The sequence below is a fragment of the Sus scrofa genome, chromosome 13 (genome assembly GCF_000003025.6).
Source record: "Sus scrofa isolate TJ Tabasco breed Duroc chromosome 13, Sscrofa11.1, whole genome shotgun sequence".
In the NCBI taxonomy this organism is placed as follows: Eukaryota; Metazoa; Chordata; class Mammalia; order Artiodactyla; family Suidae; genus Sus; species Sus scrofa.
In genome coordinates this window covers 121,715,170-121,737,940 of record NC_010455.5, presented here as the reverse complement: position 1 = coordinate 121,737,940, position 22,771 = coordinate 121,715,170, and the positions used below count along the sequence as shown (strand labels likewise).

The window sequence follows — 22,771 nt, the reverse complement described above, 5'->3', positions numbered from 1 at the left end:
TCCCATGGGCTCTCATGGTGGCCTGCACATCAAAGAGGCAGACATGGGATTACCTCAGCAGCTCTCCTCTTCCCAATGTTCCAGCCATAATACTGTTCCACAGATTTTGCAGAAAAGCAGCTGGCATCTTCACCTAGAATATACATATCAGCAAACTCTGAATAGAGTTATGATTTAAATAAAATCTTATTTGCTGGAGGCATGTCCAAAAGTTTCCTTACACCGCTTTATTGGATTTATTCATTACTGGGCAAGTTCAGATGCAACATAACACAGAAGGCCTTCTCCTTAAAAGAGAAGGCATCTCAGTTGTGTGTACGCAAAACATCACCCCTTCTTGGAAGACCAACTTCCCTGGTAGAGAAAGCTTTATGGCAGTACTGTCTATTAAAATAAGTGGAAATTGCATTCACTGGAAGCGGGAGACCTGAGATCTAGCCCTGGCCTCACCATTAACTAAGATGCCTACATCATCTCTCTTGCCTTCAGTTTCCTTAACTGTAAAAATAAGACCGCAAGGAAAGATGGTTCCTGAATTGCCTTTCAGCTCTAATGCTCTCTATCTGTATCTAAATTTTTTAAAAAGAGAAAAAAATTTTTTTTCTGCTGGGGTAGAAAAATCACTGAAAATTTACTTTGAGCTACTTCAAAATGACCCCTTGAACTTGGAGAAAAAGAAGAAATAATTTCTTTGCTATTACAGCTGGAAAAAAAAAAAGTTGGATAGTCTCGACTTGGCCTATCATTTTCATATTCCCATGAATATAAATGTAACCTGCTTCATCCCTTCCCTCTAGATCAATGTTCACAGAGATCCTGCCTGAGAGCAGGCACCTGCACAGCCACAGGCTGTGGGTCATGCCCTTGGTGAGGGCTACTGACCTTGTCAGAGACATTGGGGCTGAGAAGCAAACTTCAGTTTTGCTAACAATGGGCAGTGAGAGAGCATATTTCACTGCTGGAGGACTTGAGAGTTGTGCATCTCTACAGAGTGAGTGACAGTGAGTATGAGATGGAAGATTAATGAATCAAATAAAACTGGGTTGGTCTCCTGCCTCACAACCCATAGCTAGTCATCTTGAGCAAGTTACTCAACCTTTCTTATCTTTAGTTTTCTCATCTGTAAAATGCAGATGACACCATGTATCCCATGAGAGACTATGATTAAATAGGACAGCAAATGTAATAAGCCTGCAGAGTCTGGCACAGTGCAGGCAAATGCAATTTCTTTCCTTATTAATAAACATTAAAAACAAATGTAACTTTATATTCAGAAAATAATTATGATTTATGTACAACAAATGCTGATCAAACACAGAGAAATCAGTAAAAGACTAACCTACTGACCATGATATTGTGAATTCTAAAACCCTGCTGCATATAAGCTACAGCTGTAGCTAAAACCCCCTAAAATAACTACCATGTCAGTATTAATTACAACACCTAGAGATTCAAGTTGACTCAATACTCCAAGTAGTTCACAACTTTAAAAAAAATGCATCCATATATTCAGTATTGTCTTACTTTTTGCAGTGATTAATGGGATCTTCTTTACTATTGCAGTTAAGAGCTGCTGGACAGTCTCTAAATGGTCTATCCTGAGAAGGATAAAGAAAATTAAAACAGGAATAACATAGCAGTTTGTAACTCCATATATGTGTGTGTGTGTACATAAATTTATGTATATAGTTCCCCTTTCCAAGGGAATTAAAATTTAAACCAATTATATTAACATGTCCTTTTTTCTATACAAAGGCTTTTTATGAACCAAAAGGATTCAATGCTTAAAAACAAAAAGTCAAGAATAACGAGGAATGATAAATTATGCAAACCTGACATTTTATTACCTCTATATTTTAAAATTAAATAGCCGTGTAATCTTTTTTTTTTTTTTTTTTGGTCTTTTTAGGGCTGCACCCCTGGCATATGGAGGTTCCCAGGCTAGGGGTTGAATCAGAGCTGCAGCCACTAGCCTACGCCACAGCCTCAGCCATGCCAGATCCTGAGCCATGTCTGTGACCTACATACACCACAGCTCACAGCAACGCCAGATCCTTAACCCACTGAGTGAGGCCAGGGACTAAACCCATGTCCTTGTGGATACTAGTCAGATTTGTTTCTGCTGAGCCATGACAGGAACTCCAACAGCCATGTAATCTTTTTGCAATGTGACTGTCAATAAAACAGAGAATTCTGTCATACAAATGCCTATCTTAGGTGACAGCATGCACTATAACAACTCTCTCATACAAATGTGGCTAAGATTCTACTGTTCCCAGCAGTTTGAGAGATACTTCAAAATATGCAGTCAGAGGTAGGTTCTCAATTCAGAAATTACAACATTTCAAGGACTATTTTTAGAAGAGGCACTGAGTATGCACAGGCCATGAAAAGGCAGCTGTTTAAGATCAGACAGGTGTGTGGAAACTCAGAGAATGTACACACCTGAGGAGTTACATCATAAGACATTTCATATGCAAAGTTTCAGCAGAGATACACAGTGGCAAGCTCAAATGGAGAGAGATCTGTAAATCCACCTGAGGCTGCTGAGGCAACAGATTAAGTGCAGCTCCAAGGTCACATCAATGTGGTCAACGAAGACCCCTGAGCTATGCAGCAAGCAGTGATACTTGTTCACTGCACATGGGGGCTTTCCACCCAACAAAGGGCTTAACTCACACACACAACTGGACACACACACAGCTGTCAGAGGGATGGGTTTTTTTTTTAAAGTATCATAAAAACATGGAAAGCACAACTCTCTTAGAAAGGACTGAAATAATTACTTAATGACATAGCTTCCCAGCTCAGAACTTTCTTCTGTTTTCACTGCTGTCTGACCATCCTGAGAGAGGCAGCTTGGCCCAGGCGTTTCTGGTTCAGTCTTCACTACAAGGGAAGAGCAACAATGAGAGAGCTGTTAGGGTTCGATGATGGAAGGACATGTGCAGGCTGAAACAAAAGCTCTTCCATGGGACTCAGTGAGGAAATTGCTGCAGCAGCTGCTGAGGGGCACGGCCAGGGCACTGAGAGGCACCTACCGTCACGGGATCAGCAGACAAGGGGAGAACTGTCAGCCTGGGTCTCATGACAAGGCGGGGCAATAAAATGGGTTTTTAGGTATTTCTCAGAGGACCAGCCACACTGCTGCGAGAGATCACACAAACACACATGCGCGCACACTTGAACAATGCTGGCCTGTCCTAAGTTCTGATAGCCTTTTGGATAGCCTCTCTCCAGCTAAGCTTATCAACTTTTAGCATTATCTCAGTGTCCTGAGACACAGGGCAAAAAGCAAAAATTAGATCTGTTGTGCTTGGAAAAAGCCAAGCTGATCACATGAGGCTTTAGTATCACCAAATCTACTGACAGGAGACAGTGATGTCTCAGCAGCATGTGTCTTCCTTTACTTCCACAGTCATCTTTGATCAAAATACCACGACCACACACTCACTGCTTCTACATCAGCTTTCCTCGGCCCTCAGTCTCTTCCCTCACAACACATCTTGTATATGAGCATGAGAAAAACTTTAAAGCACCCTTTAAAATGACATTTTCCTACTCAACATCCTTAAGTAGTTTCCTATAAACAAGGATCTACAAATGAGATCTACTAGTATATCTTCCCCTTTTGAAATGATGCATAACTTGCACAAAATGCACAAATATTAAGGGTACTGTTTGATAAATTTTACCTATGTACACACCCATGCCCCCACCACTCCAACCAAGACACAGAATATTTCCAGTCCTCAACCAGGCTCCCTTAGGCTTTTGAGGTTCCTCCCTGCCAAAGATAACACCTTGGTCCACTTTAAATTTCATATGACTGGAATCATACCGTGCATACCTTTTTGCATCAGTATCTTTTTAGCAATCAAGAATGATAATGTGGGAGTTCCCTGGTGGCCTAGCAGTTAAGGATCCGGTACTGTCACTGCTTTGGCAAAGGTTCGATCCCTGGCCTGGGAACTTCCAGGTGCAGCCAAAAAAAACCCAACCGATCAAACAAACAACCAAAAAACAATGTAACAGAACTGTCTGTATATTTCTTTGGGTGGACATAAGCATACATCTCCTAGAAATGTATTTGTTGGAACATAGGGCAGATACATGTTTAACTTTATTAGAAACCACCAAACTGATTTCCAAAGTGACTACATCAATTTGTAGTCCTAGAGCAGTGTATGTGAGTTCCAATTGCTTCATATCCTTGCCAACACTTGGTAATGTGAATTCTATTAATTTTGGTGATAGAAGAGTATTTCACTGTGGCTTTAACATGCATTTCTCCTTGATGACTGATGAGGCTGAACAACTTTATATTTCCTTATGAGGTATTTCAACATCTTGTTCTGGGGAGTTCCCGTCGTGGCACAGTGGTTAACGAATCCGACTAGGAACCATGAGGTTGAGGGTTCGATCCCTGCCCTTGCTCAGTGGGTTAACGATCCGGCGTTGCCGTGAGCTGTGGTGTAGGTTGCAGATGCTGCTTGGATCCTGCGTTGCTGTGGCTCTGGCATAGGCTGGCAGCTACAGCTCTGATTCGACCCCTAGCCTGGGAACCTCCATATGCCGTGGGAGCGGCCAAAGAAATGCAAAACACACACACACACACACAAAAAATCTTGTTCTGTGAAATACCTATTTATATTTCTTGCTCTTTTAAAAAAACTAGTGTCAGTCTTTTACATATTGATTTTTAGGTCTGTATATATTCTGAATGGAACTCCTTTGTCAGATATATCTACTACCAAAATCTCCCAGGATGTGGCCCGACCTTGACTTTCAAATTTGTCCCTCTAATAAAGTGAGGTTCCCAGTGTTAACAAAGTCCAATTTATCAATATTTTCTTTTATGGCTAATTTCTTATGTGTTTTGTTTACAAAATATCTCTGCCTACGGTTATGAAGATAATATTTTCATATTCTCTTCTAGAAGCTTTATTGTTTTACCTTTCACATTTAGGTCTATGATCCAACACAAATTAATTTTTGTTTATGGTGAAAGGTAGGAGCCAGGGTTTGTTGTTTCCCCAAATGGGTACATCCAATTAATCTAGCACTAGTTATTGAAAAGAACATCCTTTCCCTAGTGAGTTTGTCATGAAATCAGGTGACCCTATATGTGTGAGTCTATTTCTGGGCTCTCTTTTCTGTTCAACTATTCTGTCTATTCCTTAAAATTAAAAAAAAAAAAAAAAAAAAAAAAACTATACAAATTTTAAAGGTTATTTTCCATTTACAGTTATTACAAAAGATTGGCTGTACTCCCTGTATCAACGCATCCTGAGCCTATCTTACACCCAACAGTTTGTACCTCCTACTCCCTCATCCTATATTCTGTCTATTCTTGAAACAGGACTATATACACCATCTCAATGGCTGTAGCTTTATAGTATATAGTAACTATCTATGTATCTAACTATCTAGATAATAGTGGCCAAAGTCTCCTGGCTTTTTGCTCTTCAAAAATGTCTCGGCTGCTCTAGGCCTTTGCATGTCCATATACATTTTAGACTTAGCTTGTCAATTTCCACACAAACACAAGAACACTGTAGGGATTCTGACTGGAACTGTACTGAATCTATGCCATTTTGGGGAATAGAATAACATATCAGGTCTTTCAGTAAATTAATATACTTTTTTTTAATTTGTTGTATTTGTAATGGTATATCCTTCCATTTAGTTAGGTCTTAAAATTCTCTCAGAAATGTTCAGTAGGTTGTTAGTAGTTAATTTCTATATAGAAATCAAAACGGTTTCTGAATGTATACTGACTTGTATTGAACGGATCTTGCTAATTTCACTATGAATACCACCTCTTCTTCCCCCAATACTCAGTGATTCCAAGACATCAAGAAATAGAAGGGAGTCCTTAGGAAAAGTTCAGATACTCCAGTTCTATTAGGTGTACATATACTCACTTTAATCTGGCACTCAAAAAATTACAAAATTCTGTTAATTAGCATTTCTATATTGGGGCAGCTATTCTAATGGAGAAATAAGAACATATGCTCTCAAAAACGTATACACAATAGCCCTAAACTGGAAACAACCCTAATGTCCACTAACAGGAGAAGGGATATACAAATTATGGTAAAAATCCATATACCCCTACTATGAGGAATTACTCAACAACGACATGGTTGAATCTGAAAAACATTACAGTGAGTGAATGATTTCATTTACTCATTAGAAGAATGCACATGCTTCCATCCACATAAAGTTAAAACACAGACCCAACTAATTTATCGTAACAGATATCAGACAGTGGCTGAGAACTGACTGGAAGGGGGCACAAGGTGATGGAAATTTCTATAGCTTGAATGGAATGTTGCTTTTTGGGTTTACATATTTGTCAAAACTCATCAAATGGTGTGCTTAGTATCTTTGCATTTCACTATACAAAATTTTACCTCAATTAACATCAAAACAGAGATGCTCCGGCTTCAGTCCAAAATTATGTGACTCAGAATCTGTATGAAGAAGGCCTATGATATATACCTACTACTGAGGAGAAATGCTGGTCTAGATTAATATTGATTCTTTCATCAGCTATCTTTTGATCAGGGATTGGCAAACTCTCCCTGTAAGGAACTCATTAGTAAACATTTTAAGCTTTGTGAGTGATATGGTCTCAGCTGGAACTACCAACTCTGAGAGTGAAATAAACCCAAAGACAATATGTAAATGAACGGGCATGGCCATGTGCCAACGAAACCCCGTTTAAAAAACAAGCAGCAGACTGAAGTCAGCCAACCCTTGCTTTAGATGGTCATGCTGTGAATTCCAAATCTATTTCTTCTCAAGACTGTGATGAGAGATCCTGGCATGCCTGAAAAGCGGAAGTATTTCAAATGCTGACTGCATGACTTTCCAGTTTTTTAGACTTGGGAAGTATAGACTTACTATCTCCAAACTTCAGTACCCTCATTTGAAAAATGGGAATAATAACTATCCTAAAGTACTGGGATAATCAGTGATTTTTATACCTAAGTAGCTGGCATGGTGCCTGGCACAACTTAGGCTCTTAAACATGGTAATTATCATTATTGTAACCGACGTTATAGATGGCAAAATGTATTGTTCTAACTCACTAGACTATCTCCATCTACTCAACAGTCAGAAATATCCCCATTGCCAGGTGCCAACATCTGGCCCTACCTACAGCTACTTTTACAACTATACACCATAGATGAGACCCTTTAATTGGTCTGTTTCCCCAAACAAATCCTCTTAGTCTTTGTCTCTACTGCTCCCTTAATCTGGCATGACCCTTGACCACTCCACAGCTGAAAATGCTTCACTCTTTTCCAAATTACAGTTGATTTACAATGTCATGCTAATTTCTGCTGTATAGCAAAGTGACTTACACACATTCTTTTAAAAAATATTATTATTATTATTTGCTTTTTATGGCCACAACCACAGCATATGGAGGTTCCCAGACTAGGGGTTCAATCCAAGCTACAGCTGCCAGCCTACACCAGCGCCACAGCAATGCAGAATCTGAGCCGTGTCTGTGACCTACCCCACAGCTCACAGCAATGCCAGGTCCTTAACCCACCGAGCGAGGACTGGGATCAAAGTCACAACATCATGGTTCCTAGGAGGATTCGTTTCTGCTGTGCTGTGATAGGCTGGAACTACCAACTCTGAGAGTGAAATAAACCCAAAGACAATATGTAAATGAACGGGCATGGCCATGTGCCAACGAAACCCCGTTTAAAAAACAAGCAGCAGACTGAAGTCAGCCAACCCTTGCTTTAGATGGTCATGCTGTGAATTCCAAATCTATTTCTTCTCAAGACTGTGATGAGAGATCCTGGCATGCCTGAAAAGCGGAAGTATTTCAAATGCTGACTGCATGACTTTCCAGTTTTTTAGACTTGGGAAGTATAGACTTACTATCTCCAAACTTCAGTACCCTCATTTGAAAAATGGGAATAATAACTATCCTAAAGTACTGGGATAATCAGTGATTTTTATACCTAAGTAGCTGGCATGGTGCCTGGCACAACTTAGGCTCTTAAACATGGTAATTATCATTATTGTAACCGACGTTATAGATGGCAAAATGTATTGTTCTAACTCACTAGACTATCTCCATCTACTCAACAGTCAGAAATATCCCCATTGCCAGGTGCCAACATCTGGCCCTACCTACAGCTACTTTTACAACTATACACCATAGATGAGACCCTTTAATTGGTCTGTTTCCCCAAACAAATCCTCTTAGTCTTTGTCTCTACTGCTCCCTTAATCTGGCATGACCCTTGACCACTCCACAGCTGAAAATGCTTCACTCTTTTCCAAATTACAGTTGATTTACAATGTCATGCTAATTTCTGCTGTATAGCAAAGTGACTTACACACATTCTTTTAAAAAATATTATTATTATTATTTGCTTTTTATGGCCACAACCACAGCATATGGAGGTTCCCAGACTAGGGGTTCAATCCAAGCTACAGCTGCCAGCCTACACCAGCGCCACAGCAATGCAGAATCTGAGCCGTGTCTGTGACCTACCCCACAGCTCACAGCAATGCCAGGTCCTTAACCCACCGAGCGAGGACTGGGATCAAAGTCACAACATCATGGTTCCTAGGAGGATTCGTTTCTGCTGTGCTGTGATAGGAACTCCAAAATTTATTATTATTATTTTAAAAACATTTTTGGCTGCAACATGCAGCCGCATGATGTGGAATCTCAGTTCCCAGAGCAGGGACTAAACCTGGGCCTCAGCAGTGAAAGCACCGAGTCCCAGCCACTAGACCACCAGGGAACTCTTTACACATTATTTCTTCTTTTTTTGGCTGTGCCTGTGGCATGTGGAAGTTCCTGGGTCAGGGATTGAACCCGAAACTCAACAGTCACAAGCCGAGTCCTTAACTGCCAGGCCACCAGGGAACACCTATATATTCTTTTTTATATTCCTTTCCATTATGGTTTATCCCAGGAGACTGGATATAGTTCCCTGTGCTATGCAACAGGACCTTGTTGCTGAAAATGCTTCAGTCTTAAAGTCCAGGTTATAATCTGTGTCTCAAACAAAGTCCTACCCACTTCCACATTCCCTGACCAGACATCCTAGATGGAAATTATTTCAGCATTCATTTTCCAGATCACTTATCCTGCATTTATCAATCACTGCATGTGGTCTACTGCTACTCTCTTCTTGGAGGGCTAAAATTAAGCTTTATACACCTCTGTATTTCCCTCAACGTCAAGTCTACACGTAAACACTACGTATTTTTGAAGTGACTGATTGATAGATGCTTTAATTCAAGGGATTCAGATTACAGTAATGTCTTACATAAAACTTCTGGGCAAATATACTGTGAGAAACTACATACCTTTTGTAACAGTGGCTGGAGCAGAGCTGGGGACAACTGGAGCTGGGGTGGCTGCGGGCACAATGGCAGGTGATTTGCTGGCAGAAAATGATTGAACCACTTCAGGCAAAAAGGAGGGGAAGATTGAAGAAACAGAAATTATTTTAATGAAAATAATCTAACTCCCACTTGATAGTCCCAGTGTAGACTACTAGCACAAAAACAATCCCAGTGTAACAGAAATGGTAAGGTCCTTTGAAAATACAGTGATCAACAAGACGGGCTGTTTCCTATCAGTGCCAGGGTTACTGAGCTGTTATCTTCAACTGTGGAAATGGGAGCCTGTTACTAAACTCAGAAAATAAAAATCCAATTAACCTGCACTCTCATAAATGCTTAAAATGTTCCTCCTTACTACTCAACTGCAGAAACGGCAGTTATTTTAAAATTTTTTTTCTACTTAGGGCCGCACCCTTGGCATATGGAGGTTCCCAGGCTAGGGGTCGAATTGGAGCTGCAGCTGCTGGCCTATACCACAGCCACAGCAATATGGGATCCCAGCCTCATCTGCAACCTACACCACAGCTCAGAGCAACACCAGATCCTTAACCTGCTGAGCAAGGCCAAGGATCAAACCTGAAACCTCATGGTTCCTAGTCGGGTTCGTTTCTGCTGCTCCACGACGGGAACTCTGAATGGGCAGTTATTTAGAAGCCAATGGATATTGGGTTCTACTTTCAGCCCTGGTGCTGGTGCCAGGGAGTGTACACAAGGGAGGAGCAGTCACCAAGTGATGGAATACAGACCTTCCCCCCAAACAGACCAGAGACAAGCACACGCACCTTTATTCACAGGCATCAGTATAGTCTGCACACCTCCAGATGTGTTTACACTGAGTGGTTTGAGCTGGCTGGGGATCGTCAGGACAGCCTGCTGGGGATTGGACTGACTGGAGTGAATCTTTAACAATCCTAAAATAAGTTGGAAGATAAGGCCAAGCTGAAGATCAGATGCTTCCTTAAAGTTTCTGCCCTCTATAGCATTCATATTTTCTCACAGGACAATTACTCTTTCAATAAAGAAAGAGCTGGAAACATGAGGCAGCAGACTTCTCAATAAAACAGTGACGTGACAACAATGATTTAGTTCTACCCTGCAATCCTAACATAATACAGAAATTCCCAGAAAAGCAGAAATAACAGAAAAAAGTCACCCAGAGTCCTACTGTAGAGACAAACAGTATCAACATTTTGAGATAGCTCTTTTCCATGTCTGTTTTTCATGACAATGTATCTGTTCTGTATATAACTGTGATACATATAAACTGGACGTAAAATTTTGTATTTTGATTTGGACAATTGTCATTTTCCTACTTAAAAACCTTCTCTGGCTGTGGACTGCCTAAAGAATATTTCCAAAATACCTCAAAGCATTCAGTGTCCATTTTAGTCTGGTCTTAATTTTTCTGTATCTCCTTCACAACATCCTTATATATCTAATATTTCATCTGCCTACTCACCATGCCTTCTAATTTCCTATCTCTGTGCAGCCCTTATTTTTCAAACCAGATAATCTCCCCTTATTTCAGAAAGGGTCACACTGTCTCATTTTCCTTTAAAGACCAAGCGCCACACTCCCATTTCCATTACAAAGCTCTTCTAGGCATTCAAAGGGCCAATTAAAAAAAAAAAAAAAAAAGACAAAAGGAGAGTACACAAGACAAATCCATGCTATAACCTAACAACTACTTAAAACAGCACCAGGAGTTCCCGTCGTGGCGCAGTGGTTAACGAATCCGACTAGGAACCATGAGGTTGCGGGTTCGGTCCCTGCCCTTGCTTAGTGGGTTAACGATCTGGCGTTGCCGTGAGCTGTGGTGTAGGTTGCAGACGCGGCTCGGATCCCGCGTTGCTGTGTCTCTGGCGTAGGCCGGTGGCTACAGCTCCGTTTCAACCCCTAGCCTGGGAACCTCCATATGCCGCAGGAGCGGCCCAAGAAATAGCAACAACAACAACAACAGCAAAAAGACAAAAGACAAAAAAAAAAAAAAAAAAAAAAAACAGCACCAGAGGCTAAAGATACTTCAAGACACTGGAATACAGTTGGCTTGAGTTAAGAAAAGGAATAACAAAGCCTTAAATTAACAAGAAAATCTTTCTTTAGAATAAATGAATGCTAGATGGGTCAAAGAGTACTTGCTTACTGAGATGTGCCCTCAAGAGTACAATAATAGCTTGGTTTCTTCCTACTTTAAAATTTCTTATTTCTATCAAATATTACAGGCTTATATCAGTTGAAAAGTAAAAAGTGCTAAAAGGTATATAACTAAAAACAGCCATCCTTTGCTCCACCGTCCTGTCCTTATTTAGTTCCCCAGTGGCATCCACTTTCAACCTTTTTGGTATTGTAATATTTATCTCAGCCTATTTTAAAAGGATGTGTATGTACAATGTAGGCCTTGATTCATTCTGACGTAACATTCTGATGTTATACAGTGACTTAATATTAGGGTAGATAAACATTTTAAGGCACTGATACCCTCCAGTCCCTCTTCTCCAATATTATTTTCTGTTGATACAAAGAATATCATGATACAATGATTCCATTTCATTTTCTGGAGTTAATTTCCTTCTTTTTCACTTGCTTAGTTTTCTTCCAACATTTTACAAAAGCCCTCTCACATCCTTCAAAAAAATGCTATAAACCATCCCTTCATACAGTTCTCTACACAGTCCAATCTCCTAAATAATTTACAGTTCCATTTTTCAAATAAGACCTACCCTTCCTGGGGTGCTCAATCTGCTCCAATTTGGGCTGTTCTTTTCTAGGCCTTTTGCAAAGCACTCATCCAGGAAGCATCCTGCACAGTTACCCTGGGAATTCCCTTTGGCTTCTTTCTTTTTGTCTTTTTAGGGCTCCATGTGTGGCATATGGGAGTTCCCAGGCTAGGGCTTGAACTGGAGTTGCAGCTGCCAGCCTACACCACAGCCACAGCAAGGCAAGATCTGAGCTGCATCTGCGACCTACACCACAGCTTAGGGCAATGCTGGATCCTCAACCCACAGAGCGAGGCCAGGGATTGAACCTGTATCTCATCGGTATTAGCTGGGTTTACCGCTGAGCCACAACAGGAACTCCCTAATTTCTGTTTTCTTTCTGGAACTGATTTTAGCCTAATGTTGCCAGGCCTCCTGAATACATCGTCCGATTTCCTTAGTGTCTACTTCTTGGTCGGTCCCTGCTTCCACCTTGTGCCCCACAGTTTAGTCTAATGCTATAGCCAGTGGTCCTGTTAAAAGGTAAGGAACACCACATCACCCCTTAATAGAAGACCCCCCCCCAGCGGATTCCCTTCAAGTAAAAATTGGGTGTTCTGACAATGACCTACCAAGGCCCTGTATGACCTGGCCCGCATCCCACAGACTTTCCCTCCTAGTGCTCTTTCCTTTGCTCACTCTGCTCCAGTTACAATGGCGACTTTGTTCAAAACAGTTTATAATGCACACAAAAATTTTAATTGAAAAATTAAAGGTTATACCTCAATTAAAAAAAAAGAATACACATACAATTAGTCAGTAGAAAATAGTTTGATTCGCTTATGAAAATATAATACGGAAAGTTTCATCACCAGTTATTTTAAGAAACTACAAGTTAAAGCAGGGAGACTTCATTTATTGTGTTTTAAAAATCAGAAAAAAGAGAGGGCATTCATTTCTTATAATAATTACTCCTATTTCTACAATGTCTACTTCAGTGCTAACACAGTACCTCCAAACAATTAGTAGAGAACAAGCACTCCTCACATAAAAACTTGGTTAATTTTAACTGGGAGGGGGAAATCATGGGAAAAATAAACCAGGCTTAATCTGTTGGTCTCTAACCACCCCAAATGCAAATAAAATACAGGGTCTTGTTTTGGAGTCTTGTATGGAATGCAGTGATAATAACAGTAACAATAAGAATATCCACAATATTTATCCAAAGATACTAAGGTACGTTTGTTCATGTGCATGTATGTATGTTAGCAATACTCAGTTCTTTTTCCCCTGTATACCAGTGCCAGTTGGTAGACTGTTATTAATCTGCAACAAGGCACTATAGATATTAAGACCATTCAAAAACTTCTGTAGGAGTTCCCGTTGTGGCTCAGTGGAAATGAATCCGACTAGGAACCATGAGGTTGCAGGTTCGAGCCCTGGTCTCGCTCAGTGGGTTAAGGATCTGGCATTGCTGTGAGCTGTGGTGTAGGTCACAGGTGCAGCTCGGATCTGGCATTGCTGTGGCTGTGGCATAGGCCGGTGGCAACAGCTCCAATTCGACCCCTACCCTGGAAACCTCCATATGCCTCGGGAGCGGCCCTAAAAGGACAAAAAGACAAACAAAACAAAACAAAAAAAAACTTCTGTAACATTTTGACTTTGCTGTGACATTTTTATTACATTTTACAGAAGTATCTGTCTGTACTGGATTGCAGAAAAACAAAACTGACCTTTCAAGGTTGAGAAGTAATGCTGTATATTAGATCAGATAATGCTGTACATTAGATTGGCATGTGTGACAGCATGTAATCAAACATATTAGTATTTGTGGCAAAATATGAATACTCATATCAAGTAGTATAACTAGCTCGTCAGGAGTTCCCCGTCATGGCTCAACGGTTAGCAAACCCAACTAGCAACCCTGGGAACCTCCATATACCTGCTGCAAGTGCGGCCCTAAAAAGACAAAAAGACCAGAATAAATAAATAAATAGCCTGCCAATGGAGATCAGATTTTGCCCTAAAGTTACTTACGGGTGAAAATAACAGCAAACACATGTTTGGTTTTCACAGCTTTTTCAATTTTAGAATTGCAGATAGGGAATGAAGACCTACAGTAACAAAAAACTAAAACTGATAATAGTAGCAATTATTTATAGAATGGCTACTACATGCCAGACAGTATTTGAAGCATCTCTATATCAACTCATTGAATTCTCTCAACTTCATGAAGTAGGTATTAGGCAATCTGGCTCCAGGATTTGTGCTCTGTTACCCAAAGAAGTAAAAGGGACACTTTTCTGGGGTCGTTTAGTGTTAGGATACAACTTACCAGATCTCAAGCACGTCATACTAATACTACCCAATATAATAACTACTGTTAACAATCATGTTAATTTACATTTTATTTTAATTTTTTATTTTTGTCTTTCTAGGGCCACACCCACAGCATATGGAGGTTCCCAGACTAGAGGTCAAATCAGAGCTGTAGCCACTGGCCTACACCACAGCCACAGCAACATGGGATCCAAGCCGCATCTGCGACCTACACCACAGCTCACGGCAACACCGGATCCTTAACCCACTGAGCGAGGCCAGGGATCGAATCTGTGTCCTCATGGATGCTAGTCAGATTTGTTTCCACTGAGCCACGACAGGAACTCCTAATTTACATTTTACATATTTTGCTTATGAAGGCCAAAAGAAATGTATGACGTTTTATGAGTTCCATTCAAAACTGACGATAAATACCCAGAAGAGTTCCATATGGCTAATGTTTTATTATATCAATTAAAAATTGCTTTCAATCCATAAGAACATCTTGGTCTTAAAAATTTGTTCATAGATTTTTAAATGAGTAATTTCTCTAAAAAGCACCTGTATGGAAAACGTTCCTGAGTTAATGATTTTTAACACTTTATTATACAAAAATATTGTTTAAGACATTCCAAAAATACTCTACCCCAGAGAAGGGAGAGAGAAATAATATTATGATACAACTGACCTGACACTGTGGCCTTTCCAGAGATGGGGTTGGGTGTGGACACCAGGGATGTGGCGCTGATGACGGAGGGGGCAGCAGCCTTGCAGGTTCCCATGGCAGCCTGGCTCACACACACTTGTTGTTGCCCAGAAGTTTTCATTACAGCACCCATAGTAGATGACGAACTGGGAGCTGCTCCTTCTGACTGCTAACCCACAGGACCAGAAATAATAGAAATTTAAGAAGAAAGCAGTGTAACTTGCTTAAACAATGACTGCGGGAGTTCCCGTCGTGGCACAGTGGTTAACGAATCCAGCTAGGAACCATGAGGTTGCGGGTTCGGTCCCTGCCCTTGCTCAGTGGGTTAACGATCCGGCGTTGCCGTGAGCTGTGGTGTAGGTTGCAGACGCGGCTCGGATCCTGCATTGCTGTGGCTCTGGCGTAGGCCGGTGGCTACAGCTCCGATTCAACCCCTAGCCTGGAACCTCCATATGCCGCGGGAGCGGCCCAAGAAATAGCAACAACAACAACAACAACAACAACAACAACAAAAAGACAAAAGACAAAAAAAAAAAAAACAAAAAAACAATGACTGCCATGTAGCATACTCAATAAATACTAGCTATTAGCTATGATTAGCTACCTGTTCAATGGCATGCCATTTAAAAAGACTGCTTCTCTAGTTTGGTGGTTCCTGTATGTTCAGATTTCACAGACCAGGAAAATATTTGGATTTTAAAATGAGGAGGTATCCCAGGGTTACCATATTTTAAAAACTCACCACTTATTCTATCACTTTATAAAAGGATATGTCAAATTCCCCCCATCCCTAAAAAGGAGGACATAATCTCAGAATGTAAAAATGGGATAATATGATTTTTAAAAAACTCACTATAATGTTTCACTTTTTCTTTTCTTTTCTTTTTGCTTTTTAGGGCCACACCTGCAGCATATGGAGGTTCCCAGGCTAGGGGTCCAATCGGAGCTAAAACTTCTGGCCTACGCCACATCCACAGCAACACAGGATCTGAGCCGTGTCTGCGACCTACACCACAGCTCATGGCAATGCCAGATCCTTAACCCACTGAACGAGGATTGAACCTGAAACCTCATGGTTCCTATTCAGATTTGCTTTCGCTGCAACACGTTGGGAACTCCTCTAAAGTTTTCCATATTATTCAAAAAACATCTACTATAGGGCAGGCATAGAGTTAAACGTTAGGGCCCAGAGATAAACCTTGAAGGCGAGGGTTACCAAACTCTGAAGAATGCTGCAGCAGGCACAGATACAAGGCACCATTACCACTGAGAGGAAAGCTACTACTTCAGCCTAGGGATGGGAGAGGAGAGTGCTGAGAAAGGCCTCAGGTAGAAATAATGCACTTTAGGGAAATCTTCAAGACTCAAGAAAGGGAAAGGAGAAAAAGAAGGGTGTTTCCTGGCAGAAGACAGCAATGGAAAGTCAGAGAGGCATGAAAGAATGTGCTATGTTGAAGGGACTGCAAAGTAGAGTGGGGTGAGTAGGCCTGAGGGGAAGCAGCACTTGTAGGAGATGAAGCTGTTGAGTAAGCAAATCAGATTATAAGAGTTCCCGAGAGGTGCCAGGACAATTAAAAGGGGAAACAGACTTTTTAACAAATGTTGCTGGGCCAACTGGATATTTACATACAAAAGAATCAAGTTTAGCCCCCCCCATCTCAGACTAACTCAAAATGGACAGAAGACCTAAATATAAGACCTAAACTAGAAAACTCTTAAAACACAGGCTTAAATTTTGTGGCTTTGAATTAGGCAACAGTATCTCAGCTGTAACACCACAAATATAACCAAAAAAGAAAAACAGCAACTTCATTAAAATTACAAATCAAAACCATAATGAGATACCACTTTATACCCACTACGATGGCCAAAATAAAAAAACCCAAACAGGAGTTCCCGCTATGGCTCAGTGGAAACAAATCTGACTAGCATCCATGGGGACGCAGGTTTGATCCCTGGCCTCGCTCAGTGGGTTAAGAATCTGGTGTTGCTGTGAGCTGTGGTGGTCACAGACAAGGTCTGGACCTGGCGTTGCTGTGGCTGTGGCGTAGGCTGGCAGCTGTAGCTCCGATTCGACCTCTAGCCTGGGAATTTCCACATGCTGCGGCTGCAGCTCTAAAAAGACAGAAAAATAAGAAATAAAAAGGAATGAAGTGGAGTTCTCCTGTGGTGCATCAGGTTAAGAATGCAGTGGTATTGCCACTGCAGTGGATTAAGTGGATGCTATGGCACGGGTTCAATCCCTGGGTGGGGAACTTCCACATGCCCCTCCTCCCCTCCAAAAAGGAATGAAGTATTGATACATGCTACAACATGTATGAATCTTGAAAACATGCTAAGAAAAAGAAGCCACGTCACAAGCAAGTAGATCAGTAGCTGCCTAGGACTAGAGGGAGGGAGGGGATGGGAGTGGCTACTACTGGATGGTGAGTTAGTTTTTGGAGTGATTAAAAGAAGTTCTAGAGGAATTCCTGTCATGAGTCAGTGGTAATGAACCTAACTAGGTTGGGTTCAATCCACGAGGACACAGGTTCAATCCTGGTCTCACTCAAAGGGTTGAAGATCCAGCACTGGCCGTGAGCTGTGGTGCAGGTCACAGAGGTGGCTTGGATCCCGCGTTACTGTGGCTGTGGCATACGTCAGCATCAACATCTCCAATTCAACCCCTAGCCTGGGAACTTCCGTATGCTGCTGGTACAGCCCTAAAAAGACAAAAAAAAAAAAAAAAAAAGTTCCAGAATTAGACTACTGTGATTGTTGCACAACATTGAAAATATAATAAAAATCGCTGAACTGTATACTTTAAAATGGTGAATTTTATGGTATGTGAATTATATTTGATTTTTTTTTTTTTTTTTTTTTTTAAAGAATAATATGGAGTTTCCATTATGGCTTAGCAGGTTAAAAACCCGACTAATATCCATGGGGATGTGCGCTCAATTCCTGGCCTTACTCAGTGGGCTAAGGATCCAGTGTTGCTGTGAGCTGTGGTGTAGGTTACAGATGCAGCGTGGATCCAGCATTGCCATGGTTGTGGTGCAGGCCAGCAGCTGCAACTCCAATTTGACTTGGGAACTTCCATATGCCATGGGTGTGGTCCTTTAAAAAAAACAAAAACAAAAAAAAGGCCCAATAGTGTGCCTGCTGAGTATTTTATATTTTTATTGCTTTTATGCTTCATTATGATTTTCCACTATCATGCTACTTCTCACCTGTTGTGCAGGACCATTTGCTGAGAGGGCTACAGCTGGGGAAGTGGCAGTTGTGATAACCCCTCCTGCTACTCTCAGCATTGTGGTTCCAGGCTTTGAGAGCTGTGAGGTGGCTGGCACAGACTTCAATGTGCTATCAGATATTTTCATTAGAGATGCCTGTCCCCCAGGGGCTGCCTGGAGAAACAAAATGAGTTGGAGTAATAATGTTACTCTGGTTAATAGGCACAATTTAATCCTTACCTACATATGCTCCCCCCACCCCCACCCCCAATAGCGCATCCCTAAGAAAGTCTTGCTAATTAAAACTATATGAAGTGGTTATGCACTTTCCAACAAGTTGTCAGGTGTGTGACATTTTAATTCAAATGTTCCTTTATCTCTGATGTAGAACAGGTAACTGAATTTGCAAGACTCTATTTGACAGCTGAAAGAAACCAGGCATTTGTTATCAAAATAATTGAATCCAAAGTACTCCTAAATGTATACGTGATCTGTAGACATGAAAATCTAACCAAGAAGGACCAGCTTTAAATGGGTAAGTTAATGGTGCTCTAGGCTAGTACAGGCTTAGCATTTTTGTACCAGAGAATCATTAAGCAAATTATAGTTTTAGTGGTTTAAGTCAAGGCTCAGCAAACTTTTTTTGTAAATGGCATAAGTAAGCATTTTCAGCTTTGCAGGTTGGCAAAACCACTGCATGAAAAGTCATGATTAGAATCCAAAAGTAGGGAGTTCCCGTCGTGGCGCAGTGGTTAACGAATCCGACTAGGAACCATGAGGTTGAGGGTTCGGTCCCTGCCCTTGCTCAGTGGGTTAATGATCCGGCGTTGCCGTGAGCTGTGGTGTAGGTTGCAGACGCGGCTCGGATCCCTCGTTGCTGTGGCTCTGGCGTAGGCCGGTGGCTACAGCTCCGATTCAACCCCTAGCCTGGGAACATCCATATGCCGCAGGAGCGGCCCAAGAAATAGCAACAACAACAACAACAACAAAAGACAAAAGACAAAAAAATAAATAAATAAATAAATAAATAAAAATTAAAAAATGGTGATTTACAAATGACACTTTATAAACTAGAAAAGAAAAATTAAAAAAAAAAAAAAAAAAGAATCCAAAAGTAGTAGCCATGACATTATTATGTATTGGAGTCTCATGCAAATTATTATTATTATTTTGTCTTTTTGTCTTTTTAGGGCCGCTCCAGCAACTTATGGAGGTTCCCAGGTTAGGGGTCCAACTGCAGCTTTAGCCACAGCAATGCAGCAACCAAGCCTCGTCTGTGACCAACGCCATAGTTTCCAGCAATACCAGATCCTTAACCCACTGAGCGAGGCCAGGGATCAAACCCACGTCCTCACAGATGCTAGTTGGGGTTGCTAACTGCTGAGCCACAATGGAAACTCCCAGTCTCATACAAATTAAAAGCAAACTAAGATATCACTCACAAAAATGGCTAAAATTAAAATGAATAATGATACCGCATGTTAGTGAGAATGTACAGTAACTGGAACTGTCCCACATTACTTATGGGAGAGTCAAATGTACACTCGCTTTGTAAAACTATCTGTCAATTTCTTAGAAAACTTCTTATAAAGGTATATTTACCCTATGACAGAGCTATCCTACTGTACAAATGATCTATTTGAGACTGTTCATAACAGTGTCATTCCTAAGTCAAAAAATGGAAATAATCCAAGTGTCCATCAACAGAATAGATCATGCAACAAAATATTACTCAAGAATAAAAAAGAATAAGTAATTATACACATATGGATAAATCTCAAAAACATTTTGTTCAATAATAGAAGCTATCATAAACGACTATATACTACATAATTTTATTGATATGAAGTTCAAGAACAGACAACAGCTAATCTATGGTGACAGAAAAAGAAAAATGGTAATAGAACAAAAGGGAAAAGAGAAATGAAGGGTATATTTTAGTGTGATGGAAATGCTGAATATCTTGATTGGGATGATGCTTGCAAGAGCATATACATTTGCCAAAACTCACTAGGCAGTACCCTTGTGATCTGTTCACTATTCTATGTAAATTGTACTTTAATAAAAGGCAACAGAAAACATCTCAGCTTTGGAAGAACAGAAAGTCACTGCATTGGCTGCAACATAAGCAGGATAGAAGAAATTAGCTAAGATTTTAGAGAATTGCCTGAAGAATTTCAGGGCCTCGCATCTGTTTGAAACAGCAAAGAGCATCTGACCAAAGACAAATTAGTACTTATGGAAACCAAATGCTGATAATTTGAAAAGATCATAAAATTGATAAATCTCCAGATAGACTGATCAAGAAAAAAAGACATATAATTATCAAAATTGATAATGAAAAAGGGGACATCACTAAAGATTCTGAAGACATTAAAAAGATAATAAGGGAAAATTATGAACAAGTTTGTGCCAAGAAATTTGACTACTTAGATGTAATAAATTCGTTTAAAGATATAAACTACCAAGCTTCCTCAAGACAAAATAAATAACCGGAATAGTCAGTCATATGTGTATTAAATAAATTGAAATTATAGTTAAAAACCTTCCCAATTAGGAAAACTCCAGGCCATTATGGTTTTACTAGTGTAAAGTTAAGGAAGAAATAATACCAAGTCGACATAAAGGCTTCCCAAAAAAGTAAAGAGGAGGTAAAAATTTCCAACTCATTTTATGAGGCCAACATTACTCTGATACCAAAAACAGACATAAACTACAAAGTCGGGTTTAATCCAGGAAGGCAAAGTTGGTTTAACATTTAAAAAAACCAATGTAATTCACCACATTAACAAACTGAAAAAGAAAAATCACATGACCTCTCAAGAGAGAGAGAAAAGGCATTTGACAAAAATTCAATATTAGTTTCGTGCTTTGGGAACTGATCTACATACAGTCATAAAAAGTGCCCTGTTTGTTGATAATGGCATTATACCGTCTATAGCCTTCCACACCTTGTTTCATGTGTAAGTTCTTGAGGTTTAGCTACAGAGTCCCCTGAGGATGATTATGATTTCCTTCACCCCGTTACAATTCCCTGTCATTCTTCACCTATACGAAAGAAGCTGTAGAAACACACACCAAACTCCCTCAGTGTTTACTTTCTATATGGACACTGTGGCTGAAATTACCTATAGCACTATTCAGAATCTCCTATATATGAAGTCCCTCCAGAGACATTTTGGAATGAACGGTCAAGAAAATCTTCATTTCTTCTAAGAAAATATTATGTGGTTATTTTTCTCCTCTCACATATAGTGTGGATTTTATAAGTGATCATCCTTCTTATTTTGCTTTCACAAATTTTATTCAATATATAGGTCATTACTGTTTGCATAGCTAAATTACTCCCTGGTATCATCTTCTCATTCTACTTAAATTTTCCCAAATCTTAAGATTTTACTCTCATTTTTCTTTACTATGTTACTGCTTCTTTTCTTATGCAACCATAATTTGTTTGTGGAAAGAGATAAGCTTTAAATATTTTAAGTAAATGCCATGACTACCACATATTTGGGGGTGTGTGTGTGTGTGCGTGTGTGTGTGTGTATTTACCTGGGTAAACAAAGTGGTTTTTTGTCCAGAGATAACTTTTAACGTTTGCTGTCCTTGTGCAGAAGATGTGCTGACTCCCAGTGTTCCTTGGACCACTGACCCCGTAGTCAGCTGTTTTCCAGATGTCTGCGGTGACGGCTGGCCAACTAAAAATGTGCCCTATGTTACAAAGAAATGAAGACTTAATCAGTAATTTGTTAAATTCAAATGACTTATTCTGATCCTTTAAAACACAAGGTCCCACATTATAAGCTCCCCTTCAACTCAATTAAAATAACTGAAAAGAACAGCTCTGGTCTCAGTGTCACTGCCACTAGTTATCCCTGCTCCTCGCATTTTGTACTGTTGTTAGAGGGCAGGCTGTTAGAAACTGAAGTTTTACAATCTAGTCCTCATAGGTGGATTTAATCGTTCAGACTGTTAACTATCCACCTGTCTCACTAAGAACATCTGGAACCAAAATTCCATTACCTTCCTGAGAGAGAAGACAAGACTAGCAACGAGGGGAAAGGCGGCAGAAACCTGTTCCTAATATTGGATCCAAGATAGTTCTGAATACCATAACTTTATACTATTTCTTTGGTTACTCCCATCTAAAGAAAAATTTCAACTGCACATTAATACTTTTCCAAATCCATAAGAGGCAAAAGCATAGCAAAAACCTTTCAGAAAGATCTGGGTTTAAATCCAAACTCTACCACTGGCTTAGCAGTGCAATCTTGGATAAGTTACTTAAGTCTGAATCTGCACCTACTTTCCTCTGAAAATAAAGCAAGCCTAAAATGACAGATTTCTAACATGGCTAAAATGTTAGTACTGACCCTTGATCCCAGAGCTATAAAGGTAAATCCACTATAATCAAAGGCAGATATCAAGTAACTAAA

The 22,771-nt window shown here is 40.2% G+C and overlaps 1 protein-coding gene across 17 annotated transcripts in view; it reads right to left on the bottom strand.

The window, feature by feature from the left end:
• The window catches only part of YEATS2 (YEATS domain containing 2), a 108,309-nt gene that overhangs the window by 8,191 nt on the left and 77,347 nt on the right, over window positions 1-22,771 (bottom strand). For 15 of the 17 annotated variants that reach the window (XM_021069912.1, XM_021069918.1, XM_021069915.1 and 12 more), the window contains 8 exons: window positions 21,888-22,046; window positions 18,333-18,509; window positions 15,103-15,289; window positions 10,182-10,310; window positions 9,361-9,459; window positions 2,787-2,889; window positions 1,525-1,598; window positions 54-133 (listed from right to left, as the gene is read on the bottom strand). In XM_021069912.1, the coding sequence (XP_020925571.1) occupies window positions 54-133; window positions 1,525-1,598; window positions 2,787-2,889; window positions 9,361-9,459; window positions 10,182-10,310; window positions 15,103-15,289; window positions 18,333-18,509; window positions 21,888-22,046 (1,008 nt within the window). The remainder of the gene's footprint in view (window positions 1-53; window positions 134-1,524; window positions 1,599-2,786; window positions 2,890-9,360; window positions 9,460-10,181; window positions 10,311-15,102; window positions 15,290-18,332; window positions 18,510-21,887; window positions 22,047-22,771) is intronic. The other 2 variants (XM_021069914.1, XM_003132559.6) reach the window with 1 other exon arrangement.